Genomic DNA, 22,593 nt, shown 5'->3' on the forward strand with positions numbered 1-22,593 from the left:
GAACGATGGCATCGTAATTGTAGGCGGGGGTGAGGGTCATTGTTAAATATCAATTAATTCATAACAAATTAATGAATTTTAGAATACTATTTTCACTACCTGACCCACATGGTCTTTACTTTATCCATAACCAAACCATAAAAGCTACACACAAATTACCACCTGTCAATCACTTTTTTCCGCTGGACTCTGGCATGAATAGGCACAGTGATCTGTGTCGTTCTAATGGCTTTTCCCTCAGCTGGTGGAGGAGACTTCATTTGGAGTTCACTGTTTTGTATTGTGATTAATGATAACTTCCTTATTTTATTATTATTATAAGGAAATAATAACAAGTAAAGATTCTAGGACTCGACTGTTTTGGTCACATATGCGCACAAATTTTTATCTATGCGACCTTAAAATATATTTGGAAGCATTTGGGTGAGTGCATAAATTTTTACTGTTTTCACTGCAAAATCTAAAAACGCCAAATGCAGCACTCAGGAACAGATAAAGAGTTGTTATGTGAACTTGCTGAAGTAAAAAAGCCTGCAATGCTTGCCCCGCCTTTGTGCTCTTCTTATTGGCCCACTGCTGTAGAACTGAACTCAAATGGTTAATATCAGCTGTTAATCACACAGTCAATGCCTTTTGCCTTCAGATGACAGGAGCTACAACCAAGAACATGTTAAGAGCTGAAGATGAAAGAATGAAAATAACACTTCAAATTCACTATGAAAATAACTAAAGCCATTCACTGTAAAATTTGTGGGACGGGGTTTGCAGGTAACAGCGTTTGCCACTGCAAAATTTGCAAGTCATTTGTAAGCGTCTGCTAAATGGCTAAATGTAAATACCAGATTGTGCCAAACACCAAATCAGCATCTTTGATTTGGTTAATATTTGGCAGGGTCAGTTATTAGTTTTTTTTTGGTATGCCATTTTATTCATATCACTATACACACACTATTTTTGAGTTCAAAACATTTAAATCTATGTGATCTTGCTGATTGTCATACACAATTGTGTTTGTAAAATATTTGTTGCAAGGGTAGTCCCTTACATGTTGTGGAATAACTAAGACATTTTCAAAGGTGCATTAGGTAAACTAACAAAATGCTAACCATTTAGCATAATATCTTAGAAACACAGACCCCCTGCCGTTCAGAGTCATGCCTCTACACCTTAAAGATGACAGTAGACAACCCACTAGATCATGTCATTCGCCAGTTAGAAAACTTCATAGTAATTTAAAATACTATAATTCTGTATGATAAACTTTAATATATCAAGCATGTTTTTAGTTGTGTAGCAAGTAAAACTTGTCATAATGTGCAATATTTCATACATGCAAGGATCTCTGGTCTTACTCACTTTGTCCTTAAGTGACTACTGTATGGTGTATGGTTGTCCGGCGGAGTAGTGCAAGAATTGCACTTATTACTAAGTTATACTTACTTGCGATTTCAGACTGAATATTCAGAGTACATGGTAAACAATATAGGGAGTGGAACAGATGTTCAAATCTACATTTGTTGACAGAGAGTTTAGGCTAATTATCAAAATTATAGGAATTGTCGGCCAGACAAATTTTAATTGGATGAGCATTTTTTACTCTTATATCTTGCCCAGAATATAAAAATGCATATAAATACATCTATATCATTAACTTTAATCATTACTATTTGAATGTGAAGAGACCTGCAACCAGCAAAAAAAAAATGTTTCTGAAGACAATCACCTACTGCACCTTTAAATCATTTGTTTAAGCTATGTAACTTTTCACATTTGATTGTATCCATATATTGTAGTTTCAAAGCCAATGATGAAGCCAGCTCTTCAGATGATGAGCTCCACAGAGAGGAAGAAAGAGATTGAGCTTCGAGATCTCATGATGTCGAAAACGTCTTGCAATGTTACTTCTCTTAGTTTTCACTGTGAGAACAACCAAACGACAGCCCATGTGATTTCAGCACAGGTATAACTTTTGTTGATAGTGTGAAAAAATGTTTATACTGATTTAGACTAAAAAGAAAGAAATCTATTAAACTAATGAAGTCATATGCATGGTTTTATTAACTCCTGTGTTTTATTAGTCAACCCCTGCAGCTCACACTGAAGATCAACAGAAAACCAAGAGCATAAAAGCCAAGGAAAAGAAGTTTCACAAGGTGATCTGAATGTATATACTTAATACAATATTAAATTGTTTATTTCATATTTTATAACAATTTCTGTGATTTTTATTTTACTCATTCGTTTCTTTTGATTTCTTTGTAGCATATTCCTGTAGACAAAGTAGTAGAGATGGTGCAAGATGATAAAGGAAACGAAGAAGAGACTTTTGGTAATAAATGAAGCGTATTATGGAAATGCAGCTGCTGGTGTTGACATTGTTTGTTTTCAATTTAATTTTATTTCTTTTATGTGAAAGATAAAGGCGTTGTCCCAGACTCCCAACCTGTAAAAAAGAGAAGCTTAATGTGAGTTTATCTCGGCTGTCATTTTTGCTTACTCAGTTTACTGTTCAGCTAAGTTGGAGAACAGCAAATCTATTCTGTCTAATGCATGTCAATCTGCTTCTTATAATTATTTAGTTCACCAGGTCTCTGGAGCTTGAGCTCCAGCATAAAGAGAGTCTCTGTATCTGGATCACTGCTGGCAGGGCAAAAGGATGCCTCTAAAAAGTGTGCTATGTCAAGTGAGTGACTAAATAGAAGAGAGCATAAAGTGATTCATTTGTTAAGTATCTTGTATAAGCAAACATGTTAAACTACAATACATACAATACAATACAGAGCAATTCCATGCAAATTTCAACCTTGCCATGAAAAAACATTTTCACCAAAATAGAGAAACTTTTTCTACATTTTTTGTGTAAGCAAGTTTTTTACATTACTTTTAATATTTAAAAATTAGTATTGAGCAAGTGCCTGCTAAGAGGGTCACGTCAGCCAATGAGGGCAGAGGGGCAGTGGCTCTAGCCACCGGGCCACCCCTGTGCATGGCCCTGAAGATGCATGTTTATTTTATTCATTTAAAACTAAAAAAAATTTACAGATTGATATTTTTTTTTATCATAACTCAGTTGTTTCAATATAATGTTAACGTATACTTTCTATGTGAATTTATGTTTTGAGTTTTTACTGCATGTCACATGCATTACAAATGTCACATTTGTAATGCTGAAATTGCTCTGCACTTTTATAATACTTAATTAAATTGGTCGGTCCTGGTTTCTGATTTAGTAGAGATGTGTACAGGGTGTCCGCAGGTTTTTAAAGTCTTAAATTTTGAAAAATAAATTTTAGGCATTAAAAAGTTTTAAATTCACTGAAATATTGTGTTATCTTATATAGGTCTTAAATAATTTAAATAAGTAAGGGTTTGGTTGTTTTAAAACATTTTTGTTTGAAAGATGTGGCTAAGAAATAAAAAAAATATTCTTTAAGTAAAGAAATTTCCACTGGCATTAGAAAAAAAAAAACTTAGCATTCAGCCCTGTATAAGTCTGAAATTGAATTCATAATGGTCTTAAAAGGTCTTTGTGAAAGCAGCAGAAACCCTGTTTGTATTAAAACCTCTATACTATAATTAACTGAACTAGTTTACTATGTTTGAATTTGTCTTCTCTTCAAAATAAAATTAGGTACACCACACAAGTCGAATTGTTTACTTGCTGAATTGGTCAGCAAACCTGTTCCACCTTTTTAACCTGCATCAAAAATATTTCACTGGAAACACTGCTCAAGATGGCGCCGAACATGGCCGCCGTATAGCGAGCTCCCAGCAAACTTTGTTTTGTTTTGTGTGTTTTACTTGTATATTTGTCATTTTTCGTGCTGGATGTACACACTGTCATTACCTACGACAGACACACACTTCGGGAAATTGGCTCCCTTGTTGCAGACAGAGCCCTTTGTCTGGGTCACACAACCAAAGCGACGACATAAACGCAGCCGGAAAAGAGGCTAAGTCAGACTAAGACGCCGTGGATTTCGACCTCCGCTCCCCACCATTCTGCTAGCTAATGTTCAGTCACTGGACAACAAACTTTGCGAGCTACTGGCGTGCATTTCCTTCCAACGGGAAACAAGAAACTGCTAAATTATCTGCCTTACTGAAACTTGGCTCTCTGCGCGTTTACCAGATACAGCTGCTGAACATTCGGGATTCTCCGTGCACAGCTCGAATAGAACAAAAGAACTCACAGGGAAAAGCAAAGGAGGAGGTGTGTGTTTTTTATTAACAACTCATGGTGTGATGAGAGAAACATAAACCCAGTTAGATCATTTTGTTCTGCTGATCTGGAATACCTTATGCTTTGGTGCCGACCATACTGGCTACCAAGAGAGTTCACAGCTGTTATAATTACGGCTGTCTATGCATCCACCCTCAAGCCAACATAGAGCAGGCGCTCAGGGAACTGTATGGGAACATAAGCGAGCAGGAAACCGTTTATTGTTATAGGGGACTTTAACAACGTCAACCTCAGGAAAAACGCTCCAAAATGCCATCAACATATCACCACAAACACGTGTGGTGACCGTATTTTGGACCACTGCTATTCTTCGTTCCGAGACGTCTACAAATCCCTCCCCAGCCCACTGTTTGGCAAATCAGTTTACTCTCCTTTTCTGCTCTTGCCTGCTTACAGGCAAAGACTGAAACCGGAACCACCCCCCCTATAAGGACATTTCAGAGCTGGACGGACAATCGGATTCCATACTTCGAGACTGTTTTGATCATGTGAACTGGAAGAAGTTCCGGGCAGCTTCTGATGTCGACATTGAAGCATACTCAGACACCATTACATGCTTCATCAGAAAATGCAAAGAAGACGTGGTCCCAACAAAATCTTTCAGTATCTACCCCAGCCAAAAACCATAGATCAATGGCAAAGTTTGAACAGCCCTATCAGTGCGAACTTCCGCCTAAAAATCCATAAATGCTGAGGAACAAAAACATGCAAACTACAACCTCAGGAAAACCCTCAAAGCAGCAAAACGTCAATACAGGGGGAAGGTAGAGGGTCAATTTAACACCAATAATACATTATGTTAATTACATCACAGACTTTAAAAGTAACAAACCCATCACTGTAAACATTGCTTCCGTGACCGATACTGAAACCGCCAGCACACTCTGTTTCTGTAGCGAACGTAACGAGATATTTCAGTCCCGTTAAAATCTGGAAAGCTACGGGCCCAGATGGCATGCCTGCATGTGTACTTAAGGGCACCTATGGTGAAAAATCGACTTTTCAAGCTATTTGGACAAACATATGTGTATATATAGTGCATAGACCATCATATTGGGGTGATACAAACACACCCAGTCCTTTTTTTTCCAATTTAACAACATAAAAACTGTGGACCAATTAGAGCGGTTTTCAGACCGACCGCAACTTTACGTAGGAGTGCGGTCCCCCCGCCCACCGAATTGATTGGCAGCTGCCACATTAACATGTTCCAGTAGTCACGTGTATATGTCAACAAGACCAGGCAGACATACGCAAAGCAACCGGGAATAAAAGATCTGTTCTGTTCGCTAGGATCAGCAATCATCATCAAATGTGATTAATAGTAAGTTTTACATGTTTAAAGTGTTTTAAAACAGTGCACATGTGTAATTAATTACAGCGATTTACTTAAGCTTTACTTCTTCAGCACAGCCGCGTGTCAGAACAATTATAAAAGAAGACGCTTCAATCCCAGTTTGTAGAAGTTAAATCAGGTTTATTTTGTACATTAGCATAACAGATATCCACACAGTACTAGAGGTTAGCCTGTATCCTGTCACATTTGAGTGCAAAAACAGTGCTAAGCTAAGCGCGCTCTGTCTGCCTGCCTGCCTGTGTGTGTGTGTGTTTGTGTGTGTGTGTCAGCTGCGGTGTGCCTGTGTATCTCTGTGTGTGAGTGCGCGCGCGCGCGTAAACTTTGTAACGATATTGTGTGTGACTCATCAATGCAACTTTACAATACTGATTAGTAAAGATTAGTTCTTACTGTAGTATTTCTCACAAACGCTACATGAGACCTTCTTCCTTTAAGTCTGTCTGTTGTCTGACGCAGTTGAGGGAAGAGATTAAAGCACCCGGGAAAGCACGTAGAAACAGTAGGCGGGAAAGACTCGTCTTAAAGGCGCAGTACGACAAAACCACCCCCTGCTGGAAATCAGTATAAAACAGCATCTTGTAAAAGGTATAATGAAAAATCTGATGAGTATTTTGAGCTAAAACGTTATATACTAGGGGTGTAACGATACACTCAGCTCACGATACGATGTGTATCACGATATAATGTTCACGATTCGATATGTATCACGATATTTGAAAAAAATTGAAAATTAAACTGAAATGCAAATTTTACCAAGTAAACAATTTTTTATGTATTTCTTTTGTTTTAACTTGTTAAACTGAACCTTCTTTAAGAAAATAAATTAAACAGGCCTGTCTCTGGAAAATAAAACTATTTAAAAACTTCTTAAAATATTATGGAAATGACAGAGACAAAATTAAGGAACAATTTAAGTACAGGTGCAAAACAAATAAGCTTTCTATTCAATTGAATTTAACAGTAAGAGCTTAAGTCGTTTTTTGTGTGTGCAAAAAAAAATCCACATTTTCAGGTATTTAATTCATATTTAATTAAATTTATTTAGAGATATCTCTAATTACAATACTAGTCAAAACTCATTTAGAGATATCTGCAAATATTTTTCAATGGAAGTCAATGGAGGAATATGACTAGTCATAATATATTTGCAGATATCTCCAATCTGATTTCGTACTAGTACAATTGTAATTGCAGATATCTCTAATTGTCATTCTGACTAGTCGAATTATAATTATGACTAGTCAAAATATAATTAGAGATATCTCAAAATAAATTTATGGATAGTCAGAACAAAGGTTTAAATGCTAAAACGGCTTGCCATACGCGCGCGTCTATCATAGTCCGCCCTCTGTAGTAACAGCTCAGCTCACGTCATGTGTGATTTTGCGGCCGCCAATACATCATTATATGAAGACAGAATGATATTTTAGGGTGAATTGTACCTTATAAATACAGTATGTGACTCTTTTAACACCATTAGAAGGTATCCATGTCTCTGTGCAAAGTATGTAAATCACTGTGAAGACTTTAAAACTTAGGCTATGTTTGACCCAGTATGCGTGTCAAAAAGCGGACGAGTCTAAAGCAATGACTGTACAACCGAAATGTTGCCAGACGTCTGACTTTGAGAGGATGGGCTATCCTCTTTTTCAACTCCACTCATCTTGGTCTGCTAACATTACTGCTGCTGCAATCTGAACTCACGTGCGACAGCAAGTGGAATGTAGCCCACGTGCAAACAGCTCAACTAAGAGAAAACGGACGTCATATCGTAATCAAATCGTCATAACGCCACGATGCATATTGTGACATTTTTGCATCGCAATAAATCGTACAACGATAAATCGTTACACCCCTATTGTATACACATTCTAGAGACGCAAAAGACTTATATTAAATCTGAAAAAAGGGGTAACCTATAGGTGCCCTTTAAAGCATGCGCACACCAGCTAGCGGGAGTTTTCATGGACATCTTTAACCTCTTGCTCTCTCGGTCTGTGGTTCCCACATGCTTTAAGAAAGCTACTCTTGTGCCCATACTGAAATCAGCTAAAACCACATGCCTGAATGACTGGCGTCCAGTTGCTCTGACACCCATCTTCAGCAAGTGCTTTGAGAAGCTGATTAAAAAGCACATCTGCTCAGAACTGCCCGCTCACACTGACCCTCTGCAATTTGCATACAGCAATTTGCATAACCGCTCCACAGACGATGCAATTGCTTTCACCTTGCACATTGTTCTGTCTCACCTGGAAAACAAAAATACATATGTCAGAATGCTGTTTGTGGACTACAGCTCAGGATTCAACACCATAGTGCCTGCCAAGCTGGTGGTGAAGCTCCAAGCTATGGATCTACACAGCTCACTTTGCAACTGGATCCTGGACTTCCTGTCAAGCAGACGCCCGATAGTCAGAATGAACAACATCACCTCGTCCACACTGATCCTTAACACTGGTGCTCCACAGGCCTGTGTTCTCAGCCCACTCCTGTACTCCTGTACACACTTGACTGCACAGCCAAGCACAGCTCAAACGTCATTATTAAATTTGCTGACGACACAACGGTGTGTGGCCTAATAACAGATAATGATAAAACAGCCTACAGAGAGGAGGTGCAAACCTCTCACTCAACATCAGCAAAACCAAGGAGCTGGTGGTGGATGTCAGGAGAGAGAAGAGACAACACACTCCTATCACCGTCAACAGAACACCGGTGGAGAGAGTCAGCACATTCAAGTTTCTTGGAGTCCACATCGCTGAGGAATTGACATGGACTGCTCACACAGACACGCAGTGCTGAGGAAGGCACATTAACGCCTCTTCTTTCTCAGGTGTTTCAGGAGGTTTAGAATGAGCCCCCGCATCCTCTGCTTGTTTTACACCTGCACTGTGGAGAACATCCTGTCTGGCTGTATCACCACCTGGTATGGGAATAGCACCAGCAGCAATTGCAAAGGCCTACATAGGATTGTGCAAACTGTTGAATGCGTAGTAGGAGGTGAGCTTCCCTCCCTCTAGGAGGGTAAGCCTAGAGCAGTGGTCACCAAACTTGTTCCGGGAGGGCCGGTGTCCTGCAGATTTTAGCTCCAACCCTAATCAAATACACCTGAACAAGCTAATCAAGGTCTTACTAGGTATACTTGAAACATCCAGGCAGGTGTGTTGAGGCAAGTTGGAGCTAAACCTTGCAGGGACACTGGCCCTCCAGGACCGAGATTGGTGACCCCTGGCCTAGAGAATCATCAGCGACTCCAGCCACCCAAGCCATAGACTTTTCTCTCTGCTACTCTCAGGCAGATGGTTCCGCAGCATCCGGTCACGCACCAGCCAACTGAAGGAAAGCTTCTTCCCTCAAGCTATCAAGCTGATGAACACTTAACACCTCACTCAGACTCTTTCATACTCCTCACTGCACACCATCAATATGTAGCATGCACTGCACTTTAACCAATCTATACATAAAACAATACTGCCTACAGTTGTGAGTACACATATTCATTGTACATATCCCTGTCAACATTGCCAATTTTTTTTTATTTTTTTTTTGGGAGTATGCTGTTGTATTTTGTACTGTCTGTATTTTGCACTGTCTGTATTTTGTACTGCCTGGAGCCAGCACCTAAGCTTTTCACTCATCATAGCACACGTGCTGTTGATGATGTGACAATAAAATTATTTTGATTTGATTTCCTTATATATTGTCACTTTGTGTAACCTTGCTGTCTGTGTTGTCATCTCCAGATGGTAGTTCTCTTCCCCCTCCTCAGCGTCTGTCCCCGGCACAGTGTGCATCTAGAACTCTGCCCCAGAAGCAGCTGCACACGCAGCTCACTCAGAGACTGGAGGAGGTGCTGAAGGAGCAGCAGGTTACAGATGGCCATGCAGTCCAGAGAGGCTCCTCGCTGGCGTCCAAGACTGCAGGACAGGAGAAAGAGGATACTGAAAAATCTGTCAAATCCTTGCCGGCTAAATCCACACAACAGAGAAGGAAGAGTAGCAAAGTTCAGGGGAACACGTCAGACCATGACAATGTAAGACACTTTTAGTTAAATCAATGTTAAAATATATAGCCCCTTTCACACAGTTTAATATAGGTTAATATTCTGAAAAAATCTGAAATGTGCTGTTCACACAGGGAATGACTTTCTGTAATTTTTCCATAAAAGCACCTATCACACATTTATTCAATCACGTTTTTATTATAAAACACTGGTAAATTCTGACATTATTAACTGAAATTAACCCTAAATGGCTGCACTTGTATTTTTAAACATGAACAAGGTCAGTCTTTTAGTTGATGGTTTCACTTTTGTTTAAACATTTAGCATTTATGCTTTTGTTCCAGAGACAAACCAAAATACTAAACTATCAGAGAAAAATGTTGTTGTAAGCATCTGAAGACAGACACGCTAACATTACTTGCAGCAAAAAGTTACACAGAGGTCTGTGCAGTGAATCATCTGCAACTGAATGTACTGATTGGTCAGAGTAGACGTCTCACATCTGTGCCTAGTGGCAGTATATAATAGGGCTAAACCATATATCAATTGTGCTTTGAAAGGGACGGACTGGCCAAATGGTCTGGTGGCCACATTTCCTGGTGACCTTATGGTCTATTTGGCTGCCGTATACCCCCCCCCCACACACACTTCTTTCATATACAACAATTTTAAAAGTCTGATTCATATAAAACTTTTAGGGCTCTAATTTGACGATCCATGCGCAAAGTCCAAAGCACAGGGCGCAAATGCATTAAGGGCGTGTCAGAATCCACTTTTGCTATTTTATGGTCGGAAAAATCCACTTTGCGCTGTGGCACATTGTCTAACACTGTGGCGCTCATTCTCTTAATGAGTTATAGGTGTGTTTTAAGAATAAACCAATCAGAGTCTCATCTCCCATTCCCTTTAAGAGCCTGTTGTGCCATGCCATAGTGCATTTGCTATTTACATGTGTAAAAGGGGCATATGTCTGCTGTACTTGAACTTTCTACTTTCTCCCCATGAAAGGATGTTGAGGGAGGGTTTATTATATTAAACTGTGCCTTTGTTGTTAATGTTTTGAAGATAACAGATGCAGCAGACAGTATGGTGAAGATGATATCCAGACATTACAAGAAAGGTGCTAAAGCAGCATCTCCTACATTTAACACTGCATCTACAAACAGGTGACACAGACTATCCCAGCTAAAATTTTGTGTTTTATAGACATCTAATAAACATTTAAACATAGACAGCTTGACATATTATAGACATCTAAGAATAGCCTCAAAACTAGACTAGTCATCAAATAGATAGATTAGACAGACTTTATATTTGTAGTCATTAATTTCTGTTTATTTGATGACTAGTCTAGTTCTGGCCTATTCTTAGATGTCTGTTAGATTTTCAGTGACAGCCCAAATTAAGCCTTGTTTTAGCCAAGACAACTATGTTTAGACGTCTATTAGACATCTTTTAAAAACAAAAATGCTCGCTGGTGTGTTTTCATTCATCATCGAGCATTACTTCTGTGCCTGACATGCAATTACATATTTATATCTTCACTTTTAGAAATCTGTTCAACAAGAGCTGTGGTTCATCCTCCACTGTAAGCCACATTTACACCAATTCATGTTTGAACCTGAACCTGTTTAATGCAGGTTCGGGTATATTCAGTTGTACAAATGTCATGCTGTTTTTGCTTTGCTTTTTTGTTTGTTTAATAGGAAAAAAATGCTGCGAAGAGATCAAGCTTGCCTAAAACAGATAACAAATCCAAAAAGCCATTACAGAACATTGAGTATTGCATTTTAGTGATGTTTTTCTTCCAAAATAGGCACTATTTGGTCAAAGAAAAGCTGTTAATGACTATTTTTGTGGTGTTTTAGGGATATTTATGCTTTTACAGAGGACACACCAAAAATTAGTGTGGTAGGTGTGGTAAATGTATTATATTTAAATTATAATAACAACAATAATAGTTCTTGAATGTTTTCCTTTTCAGAGACAGAAATCTGATGTATTCAGAAACGAAAGCAGGTAATTGTACAAAACAGCTCCCTCTAGTGTTTAACAGTTGAACATAACAGTGTAGTTATTTTGTCTTGCTTTTCTCTTTTCAGTGAACTAAGTATTTCTCTGAATCGCACCAACTCTGCTAAAAGGCCTGCGTTACCAAAGGTTTCATATTTATAAAATGCATTTGGTGATTTCACATACATTTTATGCTATCCAAAATTGCACATTTCATATGATTGTGTTTGTTACATTCTAGGGAACTAAAGCAAATGCGAAGAAATACCTGTTCAGTGACACTGACACAGACAATATGACAGATATTAGCTGGTTAAAATCAGCCAACAGGAAACCCAAGCCTAAAGTGGCAGACTACAGCAGGCAGCCAGTCAAAGCCACCTTTCCACCTGCTGACTCTACATGTAAACTACACCCATCTCTATTTAATTAAAATAAAAGAGCAAGAACTCTGTCTGGTTGCATAAAGAACCTTAAGTTTTTTTTATTAAGTATGACACGTAAAGGTTAATTTAACCTTACCTAGGAGAATACTTTAAGGGAATTGCATATAATCCCTTTAACAGTTCTCTTTATTGTTGAATAAATATGAAACTATTAAGTGTTTTACAACATTAATACAGGTTTGTCCTTAAAAAAAAAATTATATATATATATATAAATTATATATATATATTGTTGCCACTCATATTTTAACCCGATGAACGCCCAAAACTGATTCAAATGTGCGCTAGACAGCAATTGTTGCATTCCTGTGTGTGGGTGTATGGGTGTTTCCTAGTACTGGGTTGTGACTGGAAGGGCATATACTATGTACAATATATGCTGGAATAGTTGGTGTTTCATTTCGCTGTGGCGACTTCTGAAATAGAGACTAAGCCAAAAACTTGCCTGTCGTCTGATTTAAATGTGTAAAGATTATTGTGTGTCACTAAAATGGCGAACATTTTAAAGCAGGGGTATCCACACTCTGTCCTGGAAGGCCATTGTCCTAGAGAGTTTAACACCAACCCTAATCAAACACATCTGAACCAGCTAATCAAGCTCTTACTAGATATACTAGAAACTTCCTGGCAGGTTGGAGCTAAACTAAGCAGGATACCCCTGTTTAAAAAGATGTAGCACAGAAAAAAAAAACTTTATATAAAAAACAACTTGGCAAAACTTTAACAGTTTAGCAGCAGTTTTTCATCATTAATCAAGTTTGTGAAACTGTTAAGGTACAGTTTTCCCAAGCTTAGACTAAACTTAAGGCAGTGAGAGTGCTTTATGCAACACTTAGAGGTTTACGTAAGGGAAAAAAAAAACATTTAACCTCTTAAGGCCCAAGATGTGTTTTTACATAGAGTTTTTATTTCTCTTTGCTATTTGAGCTTATTAAAACCTAAATAAAAATAAAACCTAAGTATCATCTTTTGACATTATGTGCTTTTAAAGAAAAATGTCCATAAATGTGGACTCATAGTCCGAATTTACATAAAGCACTTTTTCCTGACAGTTTTTTAATGTAAATATAACATATAACATTTTTTACTTGCTTTGACTATCAGAGTAAAAACAAAAAAAATTCCCATTTAGTGTTTGGGACATTTCATATGTGGCCACTAAGCCCTAGTAGGTTAACAAAAAATTGTTTCACTTATAGAAACCCTTAAGTAACATTTAGGGGTTATTTTATACAACAACCTTATATTTATGGGAAACATAAAAGCGATCTTAAGGGAAAATTACTCTTGAGGTTTTTTATGCAACCGGGCATTGGTTGTCATGTGTCAAAGTAAAGAGAGATGTCATCTGTTTCACTGAATACCAAACAATTTATTGATTTATTTTATTTTAGTTAAATCACCATATTCACCTGTGGCTTCACCAAAGCCAGTGAAAGAACAGACCAAGCCAAAGCGGGTAAGAATATGTATGCTGTCATTTCGCTGATTATATCTTTAAGATTTTATAAAGTTTTGTTGCTAATTTTTTTCCACTTTTGTAATATTTGCACCCCAAAAAAACTGAAAAGGTCACCCTAACAAAGCCATCAAAAAGAAAACTTTCTTTTCATTTGTGAAAAATGAAATATGACGTCATCAGACTGGCAAAAATGGGTGCTTATTTGTAAATATGCATGGTTGTATGTTTATGTTTATTACATTATAAGCTGAATGGCTGTTTTTGGAGCCTAGCTTAGCTTAGAGTCTTGTGAATATCAGAGTGAATCTGCACTGTAAAATGCACAAATTTCTTTTAAAATAGCAATTCTGTTTCCATTATATACCCCCATACAAAAGGTGATTATACTTTCTTAGAATATGCAGTATTGTGTGTATTTTATGCTTATTAGTAGTAATAATTAATTTTTCTTTTGAATTAAACAGAAGCGTCAGAAGAAAATAGCCGAACATGAGGATAAATGGCAGTCAAGCATCAATAATAAGAAAACCACAGGAAGACCTCAAAGAGCCGCAGCCTTGACTAAAACCTACAGAGAGCCGTCTGACTCAGACAGCCAGTCCAGCCAGACAGAGAGTGAAAATGCACCTCCCCCTAAGGCATGTGATTGTTCTTTCAGCAATGTTCATTTAGGGCATCTTTATTAATGTAATTGCCTTTATTGAAGGCGTTTAGAGTCAGGATAGACTAATGATAGCGTTTCTATGTGTTTAAGCCTTGTTTCTCCTCAAACAGAAAAAGGCAGTGGTGCGGCCGGTAACGCCTCAGGAGATTGTTTCAGCTCATACCACAGCACAAGAAAAAAGGAGACAAAAACCCTCTGTGGACACAACCAAACAGCATGAGAAGAATGGACGGAAAACAACAGAAACAGCCTTTGCAGAGATTCAACAAATTCAGAGGAACGATAAAGGCAAGAAGGTGTCTAGTCCTGAGCGTCTCAAAGTGAACAAGACCTCATGGGACAGACAGAAAGAAACCTGGGCTACAAGATTATCTTCCACATTTGCCTCACCGCCCTCTATTGAGAAGATGAGATGTAAGAATTAAAGTGGCCTAAATTATTTATTTTGTTTCTACAAATTTACACATAAATTAATAATTGTTCTTATACTTCATCACAGTAAATTATTTCAAAGGAAAGTCTGATATAAATGCCAGAAGCTTGTGTAATTTGCTAATATTTGTCTCTGTAGCGATTGAAAAACTAGCAACCAACCTACGATCCAATACTACACCTCTGCGCTCTCTGTCCATCTCTCCAATTGAAGCAGACTCACCTCCGCTGGAGCCTCTCATTCCTCTCAAAGCGATACAAACCTCTTCTCTATGTAAAACACCAAGGAGTAAAAGTGCTGTAATACCTTCTCCCCTCTCCATAACACCTGTTTCCAAAACCTCCAGAGGCTCTAAGAAGAGTCTACCTGCTGTTCAGGTAAACAAGAGTACATATGTAGGGCTGCTATCTAAATCATTTTCATGGAAATAGCAGGTAATACTCGTGTCTGATCCTGTCTCACTCTTTTTAAATTTGTAAATATAGTGCTATCAAGTGGTTAACTAAGATTAATTGCATACAAATACAAAGAGTTAAATTAACATAATATATGTATGTTTGTACTGTGTATATTTATTTTGTAGGTACACTCGACGGCCACTTAATTAGGTACACCTGTCTATCTGCTCGTTAACGCTAGTTTCTAATGGGCCAATCACATGGCAGCAACTGAATGCATTTAGGCATGTAGACATGGTCAAGACGATCTGCTGCAATTCAAACCGAGCATCAGAATGGGGAAGAAAGGTGATTTAAGTGACTTTGAATGTGGCATGGTTGTTGGTGCCAGACGGCTGGTCTGAGTATTTCAGAAACAGCTGGGATCTACTGGGATTTTCATGCCCAACCATCTCTAGGGTTTACAGAGAATGGGCCAAAATATCCAGTGAGTGACAGTTCTGTGGGCGCAAATGCCTTGTTGATGGCAGAGGCCAGACTGGTTCGAGCTGATAGAAAGGCAACAGTAACTCAAAAACCTCTCTTTACAACTGAGGTAAGAAGAAAAGCATCTATGAACACACAACATAACCAACCTTGAGGCAGATGGGCTACAGTAGCAGAAGACCATACTGGGTGGCACTCAGCTAAGATCAGGAAACTGAGGCTACAATTCGCACAGGCTCAAAAAAATTGGACAATAGAAGATTGGAAAAACGTTGCCTGGTCTGATAAGTCTCGTTTTCTGCTGCGACATTCAGATGGTAGGGTCAGAATTTGGCGTCAACAACATGAAAAGCATGGATCCATCCTGCCTTATCTACGGTTCAGGCTGATGGTGATGGTGTAATGGTGCGGGGGATTTTTTTTCTTTTTTTTTCTCTACCAATTGAGCATTGTGTCAACGCCACAGTCTAGCTGAGTATTGTTGCTATTTACGGCCATTCTTTTATGACCACAGTGTACCCATCTTCTGATGGCTACTTCCGGGAGGATAACGCACCATGTCATAAAGCACAAATCATCTCAGACTAGTTTATTGAACATCATAATGAGTTCACTGTGCTCAAATGGCCTCCACTGTCACCTCTGGCATTCGCATCATGGATGTGCAGCTGACTGATCTGCAGCAACTGTGTGATGCTATCATGTCAATATGGACCAAAATTCCTGGGAAATATTTCCAGTACCTTGTTGAATCTATGCCATGTAGGATTAATGCAGTTCTGAAGTCAAAAGGGTGTCCAACCTGGTACTAGTAAGGTGTACCTTACAAAGTGGCCAGTGAATGTATACATTTCAGAACATACATATGCCCAATACACAGTGAGTACACATGTAAATACAAACCTGTATTATGGATGTGACTAAGCAAGATTAACCATTTGATAGCACTAATTAATTTATATATATATAGATGATAGTAGCATCTGTGTGCAAGTCCAATATGAACTAAGGATAGCTGATGTTGTGCTGCATCTTCTTTTGTTTAAAAGTAACTGTGTAGTTACAAATACAGTGAAAGAAAAAGTGCTGGAAATGATCAAACCTAAAGCGGGTTTTAAATCGGATGTGTGGAAGCATTTCGGTTTCTTTCTAAAAAGATACGAAAAAGGAGAAAAGGTAACTGACAAAGAAAAAAACAATATGCAGGCACTGCCAGACTGTGGTAAAATATAAGCCAGGGAATACGACTAAAAACAGTCATGGGACTGCAGAACACAGCACACTTGTTAGATTGATGCAGACATTGGCTTGTACTGCAAAGAGACCTCTATCTCACTCATGGCTTGTCCTCTCAAGTGGTGGAAAGACAATGCACAACGTTACCCACTGCTGTCCACCTGGGCCAAATCATATCTCTCTGTCCCAGAAACCTCAGTCCCAAATGAGAGTTTTTTTTTTCTGTTGCAGGGGAGATGCCTAGAGATCCCAGCTTTTACCAGATTATAGATATATGATAATTTTGCTTAAAAACCCATGAGTTTTCAACAATACTAAATTGAAACTTTTTATATATATATATATATATATATATATATATATATATATATATATATATATATATATATATATATATATATATATATATATATATATATATATGCCATGGTTTAATAGTTTTTTGTTATTAAAATTAAAAAATTGAAGTTGCTGTTTTGAAACTTACAGATAGATGGCTGATTTGTATGTAATTGATATGTTCTTTGCTAAGGTAAATAAACACTTTTGGCACTTTTTTCGAGTCTTTTCATTAGTTTTGTTTTTCCTGTAAATTATTCCATAAATACCGTACCGTGCCATTCATACCAAGGTATTATCGTTCCGTGAAATTCTGATACCGTTACATCCCTTATATATATATATATATATATATATAATATACACACACACACACACACACACACACACACACATACATACATGCATGTTGTTTGAACGTTTACAAATGATACAAAATTCTGTAAAATGTAAACATCTCTGTGAAAAATATCCTAATTCTAAAACTCAATGAACTAGTTTGTCTCATTAAACTCACACATTTATGTCCACTTTATTACCTCACAGAAAAAAAAAATTATCAAACTCACTTGTTCTCTGTCTCGCTCCTGCAGGTTGAGCTGAGTCCTGTTCATTCAGTACTGTCCCAAAGTCAACCACTCTCCATCAAAGAGACCCTGAACTCTCCAGACCTTCAGGAGGAGCAGAGAGCTGTCAAGAACAAAACCAGCCCAGCATCTTTTGAAAGGAGGTCTGTCAATTCTCTGACAATCAGCCAGACTTCACACAAATCTTTGAGCAACATGGCAACAGCCCTTACTGAGCTTGAGGTACAAGTTTAACTTCATTTCTGAGTACAATTATACTTTTGGTAGCATATTTCAGCAACACAGCATCAAATTCTTGATTTTTAGAAAACACCAGAATGCCAGAAAGGAAGTAAGGATGAGAGAGCAGAATTTAAGTCAGGTGATTGGGTTTTTAAATACTGTGTGGTTTTGTACATGCATTTGGTAAATTACATAAATGCGCATCTTATATATTCTTGTACTACTGTAAATGCCCATCAGGTCCATCAGTCATCCACACACACATCATCCCGTGCCACACAGATGACGATGAAGACAGTGAGGAGGACAAAGAAAATAAGGCTCCTTCTCCTTCTCAGCTTGCCCTGAAAATGAAGCCAAGGAAGTTGTTTGTGCCTACTAATAAATACTGGACTCCTAGTAAAGGTATTTATCACTTTTTAAAAAGGGTTATGTCATACCTACAACAAATAATCTACCTAAAGTTTTCAAACATTCATTTTCTTTTCGGCTTAGTCCCTTCAGGGGTCGCCACAGCGAACTGATCCGCCAACTTATCCAGCATGTGTTTTACACAGCTCATGCTCTTCCAGCCACAACCCAGCACTGGGAAACACCCATACAATGTTGCATTCACATCCACACATACATTCTGGCCAATTTAATTTATTCAATTCACTTATAGCGCATGTCTTTGGACTGGGGGAACCGAAGAACCCAGAGGAAACCCACCCGAACATGGGGAAAAGCCCCCAGTGCTTGCACCCAGGGCTTGGACCAACGACCTTCTTGGTGTGAAGCGACAGCGCTACCCACTGCACCACCGCATCATCCCCAAAACTTTTTCTTTTCTTATGAAAACACTGTATTTCAGGGGTCACCAACCCTGTTTTCAGAGAGCTACCTTCCTGGAGATTTCAGTTTGACCAAACTGAAATCCTTAACCAAAAACACCTGTCAGTAATTATCAAGTGCTGCTTTAGCTCCTAATTAATTGGTTCAGGTATTGATTTGATCAGGGTTGGAGGGGATTTCTGTAGGAATGTAGCTCTCTAGGAAAAGGGTTGGTCAACTCTGCTGTATTTGATGTTTAATAGAAAGCAACAGTCAGGTTTAAAAAAAACTACATTGATTTTCTCCATAGAAATTTGTTTTTTTACAGTAACTAATAAACCACCATGATATTGTACAAAACAATTTACCAATTCTAGAAAGACGCAAAAGACACCAAATTTTTCGAAATATTTACATGCTTGCTTGTTTCTATTAGGGATTAGTGGTATAGTTAATTAAAATAATGTTTGAATGGTTTTGTATTCAAGTAGTCTAGTCTAAAAAAAACAACAACAATAGATGATACAAAAAATTTAACTGTTTAAAAGAAATAGCATTAAAATTACTTTTTAAAACATAGACTGTAAAAAATGCAAGGTTCCACACAATTCCTTCATGTTGTCCCAACACAAATTGATTAAGTTAACTTAACACTTTTAACAAATTTATGTGGATTAAACATAACAAATATTATGATGTCCTAATAAAATCTCAAGAACTGTGTTGTTTCAGTTCATTTTAAATAAGTTTTAAATAAAAAAGTTTTTGAGTGTACTTCATAGGTTGTATCATTTAAAACAATAGAATGGAACTATGACAACTTAATTTGCTCAATTCATGTAATTTTGTTTAGTGAAATTACCATGTTACATGATCTAGTGTAAGATTGGTCCATAGGCAATAAAGGATTATTCCTGTACATGAAAAAGTGCACTTTGAAGCACCATGCAGAGATAACAATAAGGCAACAAAACATTCGGAGAGCACATGGTCATCCCACACCATTATTAATTTTTGAAAAATGGACGACTTTTTCCAGTAGAAATCCTTGTTAAATCAGTCATGATTTAAGTTATTTGAATATTTTTATGTCACGTAGTTGACTAGTCATCGGCTGGGTCAGTTGGCATTTCTGTATGGAGTTTGGATGTTCTACCCATGTTCACGTGGGTTTCCTTCGGGTGCTCCGATTTCCCTCATAGTCCAAAGACATGCACTGTTGGTAAATTAGGTAAGCTAAATTGGCTGTAGTGTATGTGTGTATGTCCTGGTCTTCCAGGTTGGGAGTTCATTTTCTTTTCGGCTTAGTCCCTTCAGGGGTCGCCACAGCGAACTGATCCGCCAACTTATCCAGCATGTGTTTTACACAGCTCATGCTCTTCCAGCCACAACCCAGCACTGGGAAACACCCATACAATGTTGCATTCACATCCACACATACATTCTGGCCAATTTAATTTATTCAATTCACTTATAGCGCATGTCTTTGGACTGGGGGAACCGAAGAACCCAGAGGAAACCCACCGAACATGGGGAAAAGCCCCCAGTGCTTGGACCCAGGGCTTGGACCAACGACCTTCTTGGTGTGAAGCGACAGCGCTACCCACTGCACCACCGCATCATCCCCAAAACTTTTTCTTTTCTTATGAAAACACTGTATTTCAGGGGTCACCAACCCTGTTTTCAGAGAGCTACCTTCCTGGAGATTTCAGTTTGACCAAACTGAAATCCTTAACCAAACACACCTGTCAGTAATTATCAAGTGCTGCTTTAGCTCCTAATTAATTGGTTCAGGTATTGATTTGATCAGGGTTGGAGGGGATTTCTGTAGGAATGTAGCTCTCTAGGAAATTAGGTAAGCTAAATTGGCTGTAGTGTATGTGTGTATGTCCTGGTCTTCCAGGTTGGGAGTTGAGCATTTGGCTAGCAACTAACCTTATAAAAACTAGAGGTTATGAAACACCAATATGGGTATTAACTTTGATATAAAGGCCCTGGGAATAAGTAAGTTGACTAGTAGGAATTGTCGACTAGTCAATTAATTGATATATATATATATATATATATATATATATATATATATATATATATATATATATATATATATATATATATATATATATATATATATATATTTTTTTTTTTTTTACATGTACATTAAGGATTTAAATAGAATTTTATTGTGTGTGTTTTTTTAAAGAGACACACGGAGACATTAACAAGATCTTCATTTTTATTAACTTGTAGGGACTTTTAAATCACACATTTTCCAAAATATTTCACAGTTTGAACACATTTATTTTTGTCACAAATGTGTTAAATGCTCACTCTAGCAACCATGTCAATGCTTTATATATGATGTCATTACAAGCTGGTCTCCAGACAGATTAATTCCAATTTTCACTTATCTGGAGAATCTGTTCACTTGTTTGTGGTGAAACTGAATAAACTTTTTTTTGGTGTGCCTCAGGTCGGAATAGCAAACCACTGATGAAGGATCAGAGCAGCTCAGAGGAGGAAGAGGAAGATATAGTTGCAGAGAATAAGAGAAGAAAGAAAAGTTACCACAGAAGCCTGACCAACAGGACCAAGGAACCAACTATATCCAGTAAGTTTATGGGCTCAAAAATGGGGCTAAAATTGATATACATATGTTATTAATTAATATGTTTTTAATAACAGATTATGGTTGATCCGTGATCTGCATGGATCGCAACCCAAATGGAACACACATGACCTGCGGATTAATAACTTTTTTGAACTTGTAGGTTAATCCAACATTTAAAACAATTGCAGAGATCGCCTCCCGTGTCATTCAAATCGCATGTATGAAAGTATGTTGGCTTCCCTGTAAAATATAATGATGACAGAAAAAGTTGTGGGGAGACCTGCTTTTTTAGGCCATTAATTAAAGGTGTTTTCTGTCACTGTTTATTTTGCCTGCATTAATACATATTCAGTGTATAGCTGCACAATTACACATTAAAAGATTGTATTCTGAATTCAGACCCGCACAAAATGAATGACAAATGCTAATGATTTGTGTATGATTATTATTAATTATTCCAATTGCTGCATTCAAATCTGCGTTTAATCAAGAGAGATTCACTGTATTATTATTGAGACTGATTCGGCTCCAAATGAACCAAAGTTTATCTGGCAAAAAATTCCATAAGAAATCTACATGATTCTGGAAGCCCAGCTGTAGTATACCAGATGGGTGTGTGTGCTTGTGAACTTGCTAAAGTGTGACACAAGAGAAAGTATATGTTTGTTTCACTGCAGCTGAGGAAGTGGAGACTCTGTCATCCTGTACAAGGTCCAGTTGCAGGCATGTCAGTGTGGAGGCAGACTTGGACCTGACACAGCCTGCTCAGGAGATGCGCTTTATCTGCCATCAGTTCAGCTCAGACCTTAAGAGCAAGATCAAGGTGCTTTTCATCTTTCTTTTCGCACTAAATCAGCACTGACTTAACACACCAGCCCCATCAAGCAACTGTTTGAGGATTCACTTCCTCTAATTAAAAAACTAAATCACTCAGTCACTGTATATTAGGCTTTTATAATAACTTGTTTTTGCTTCCATCAGAATCGGGGGAGGATGATGGACCTTTACACCAGTCAGTCTTTGAAGACCTTACAGCAGCACATGTCCTCTGTCCATGTAAAAGTACACCAGTACAGGTTAGACATGACCTTTTTCAAAGAAAAGTTTTTTGCTCTAAAACTGGTCTGATTTTCACCTGCTTTTCTTTCTTTATCTTACCTTCTATAGTTCTCAGAGGTTGGAGAAAGTTAAACAAGTCCTCTTGAGTGAAATTCAAAACCTTGAGCAGGATGATGTTGTTTTGAGAGGCATGGAGGAGGAATTGATGGTAAGGAGGGTGCTGA

General features: G+C 37.9%; 1 protein-coding gene across 4 annotated transcripts in view; it reads left to right on the top strand.

Annotated features, from left to right (window-relative positions):
• The window catches only part of sycp2 (synaptonemal complex protein 2), a 61,412-nt gene that overhangs the window by 29,037 nt on the left and 9,782 nt on the right, over positions 1-22,593 (top strand). For all 4 annotated transcript variants that reach the window (XM_087306618.1, XM_087306620.1, XM_087306621.1 and 1 more), the window contains exons 19-42: positions 1,794-1,960; positions 2,079-2,153; positions 2,263-2,329; positions 2,417-2,465; positions 2,580-2,683; positions 9,344-9,633; positions 10,669-10,769; positions 11,155-11,191; positions 11,310-11,383; positions 11,472-11,514; positions 11,588-11,622; positions 11,706-11,763; positions 11,858-12,020; positions 13,457-13,521; positions 13,989-14,162; positions 14,299-14,602; positions 14,760-14,998; positions 17,674-17,889; positions 17,974-18,028; positions 18,130-18,294; positions 21,173-21,310; positions 21,988-22,133; positions 22,292-22,386; positions 22,478-22,577. In XM_087306618.1, the coding sequence (XP_087162744.1) occupies positions 1,794-1,960; positions 2,079-2,153; positions 2,263-2,329; positions 2,417-2,465; positions 2,580-2,683; positions 9,344-9,633; positions 10,669-10,769; positions 11,155-11,191; positions 11,310-11,383; positions 11,472-11,514; positions 11,588-11,622; positions 11,706-11,763; positions 11,858-12,020; positions 13,457-13,521; positions 13,989-14,162; positions 14,299-14,602; positions 14,760-14,998; positions 17,674-17,889; positions 17,974-18,028; positions 18,130-18,294; positions 21,173-21,310; positions 21,988-22,133; positions 22,292-22,386; positions 22,478-22,577 (2,960 nt within the window). The remainder of the gene's footprint in view (positions 1-1,793; positions 1,961-2,078; positions 2,154-2,262; positions 2,330-2,416; positions 2,466-2,579; positions 2,684-9,343; positions 9,634-10,668; positions 10,770-11,154; positions 11,192-11,309; positions 11,384-11,471; positions 11,515-11,587; positions 11,623-11,705; positions 11,764-11,857; positions 12,021-13,456; positions 13,522-13,988; positions 14,163-14,298; positions 14,603-14,759; positions 14,999-17,673; positions 17,890-17,973; positions 18,029-18,129; positions 18,295-21,172; positions 21,311-21,987; positions 22,134-22,291; positions 22,387-22,477; positions 22,578-22,593) is intronic.

Source organism: Danio rerio, chromosome 23 (genome assembly GCF_052040795.2).
Source record: "Danio rerio strain M-AB ecotype USA chromosome 23, GRCz13ab, whole genome shotgun sequence".
Taxonomy (NCBI): Eukaryota; Metazoa; Chordata; class Actinopteri; order Cypriniformes; family Danionidae; genus Danio; species Danio rerio.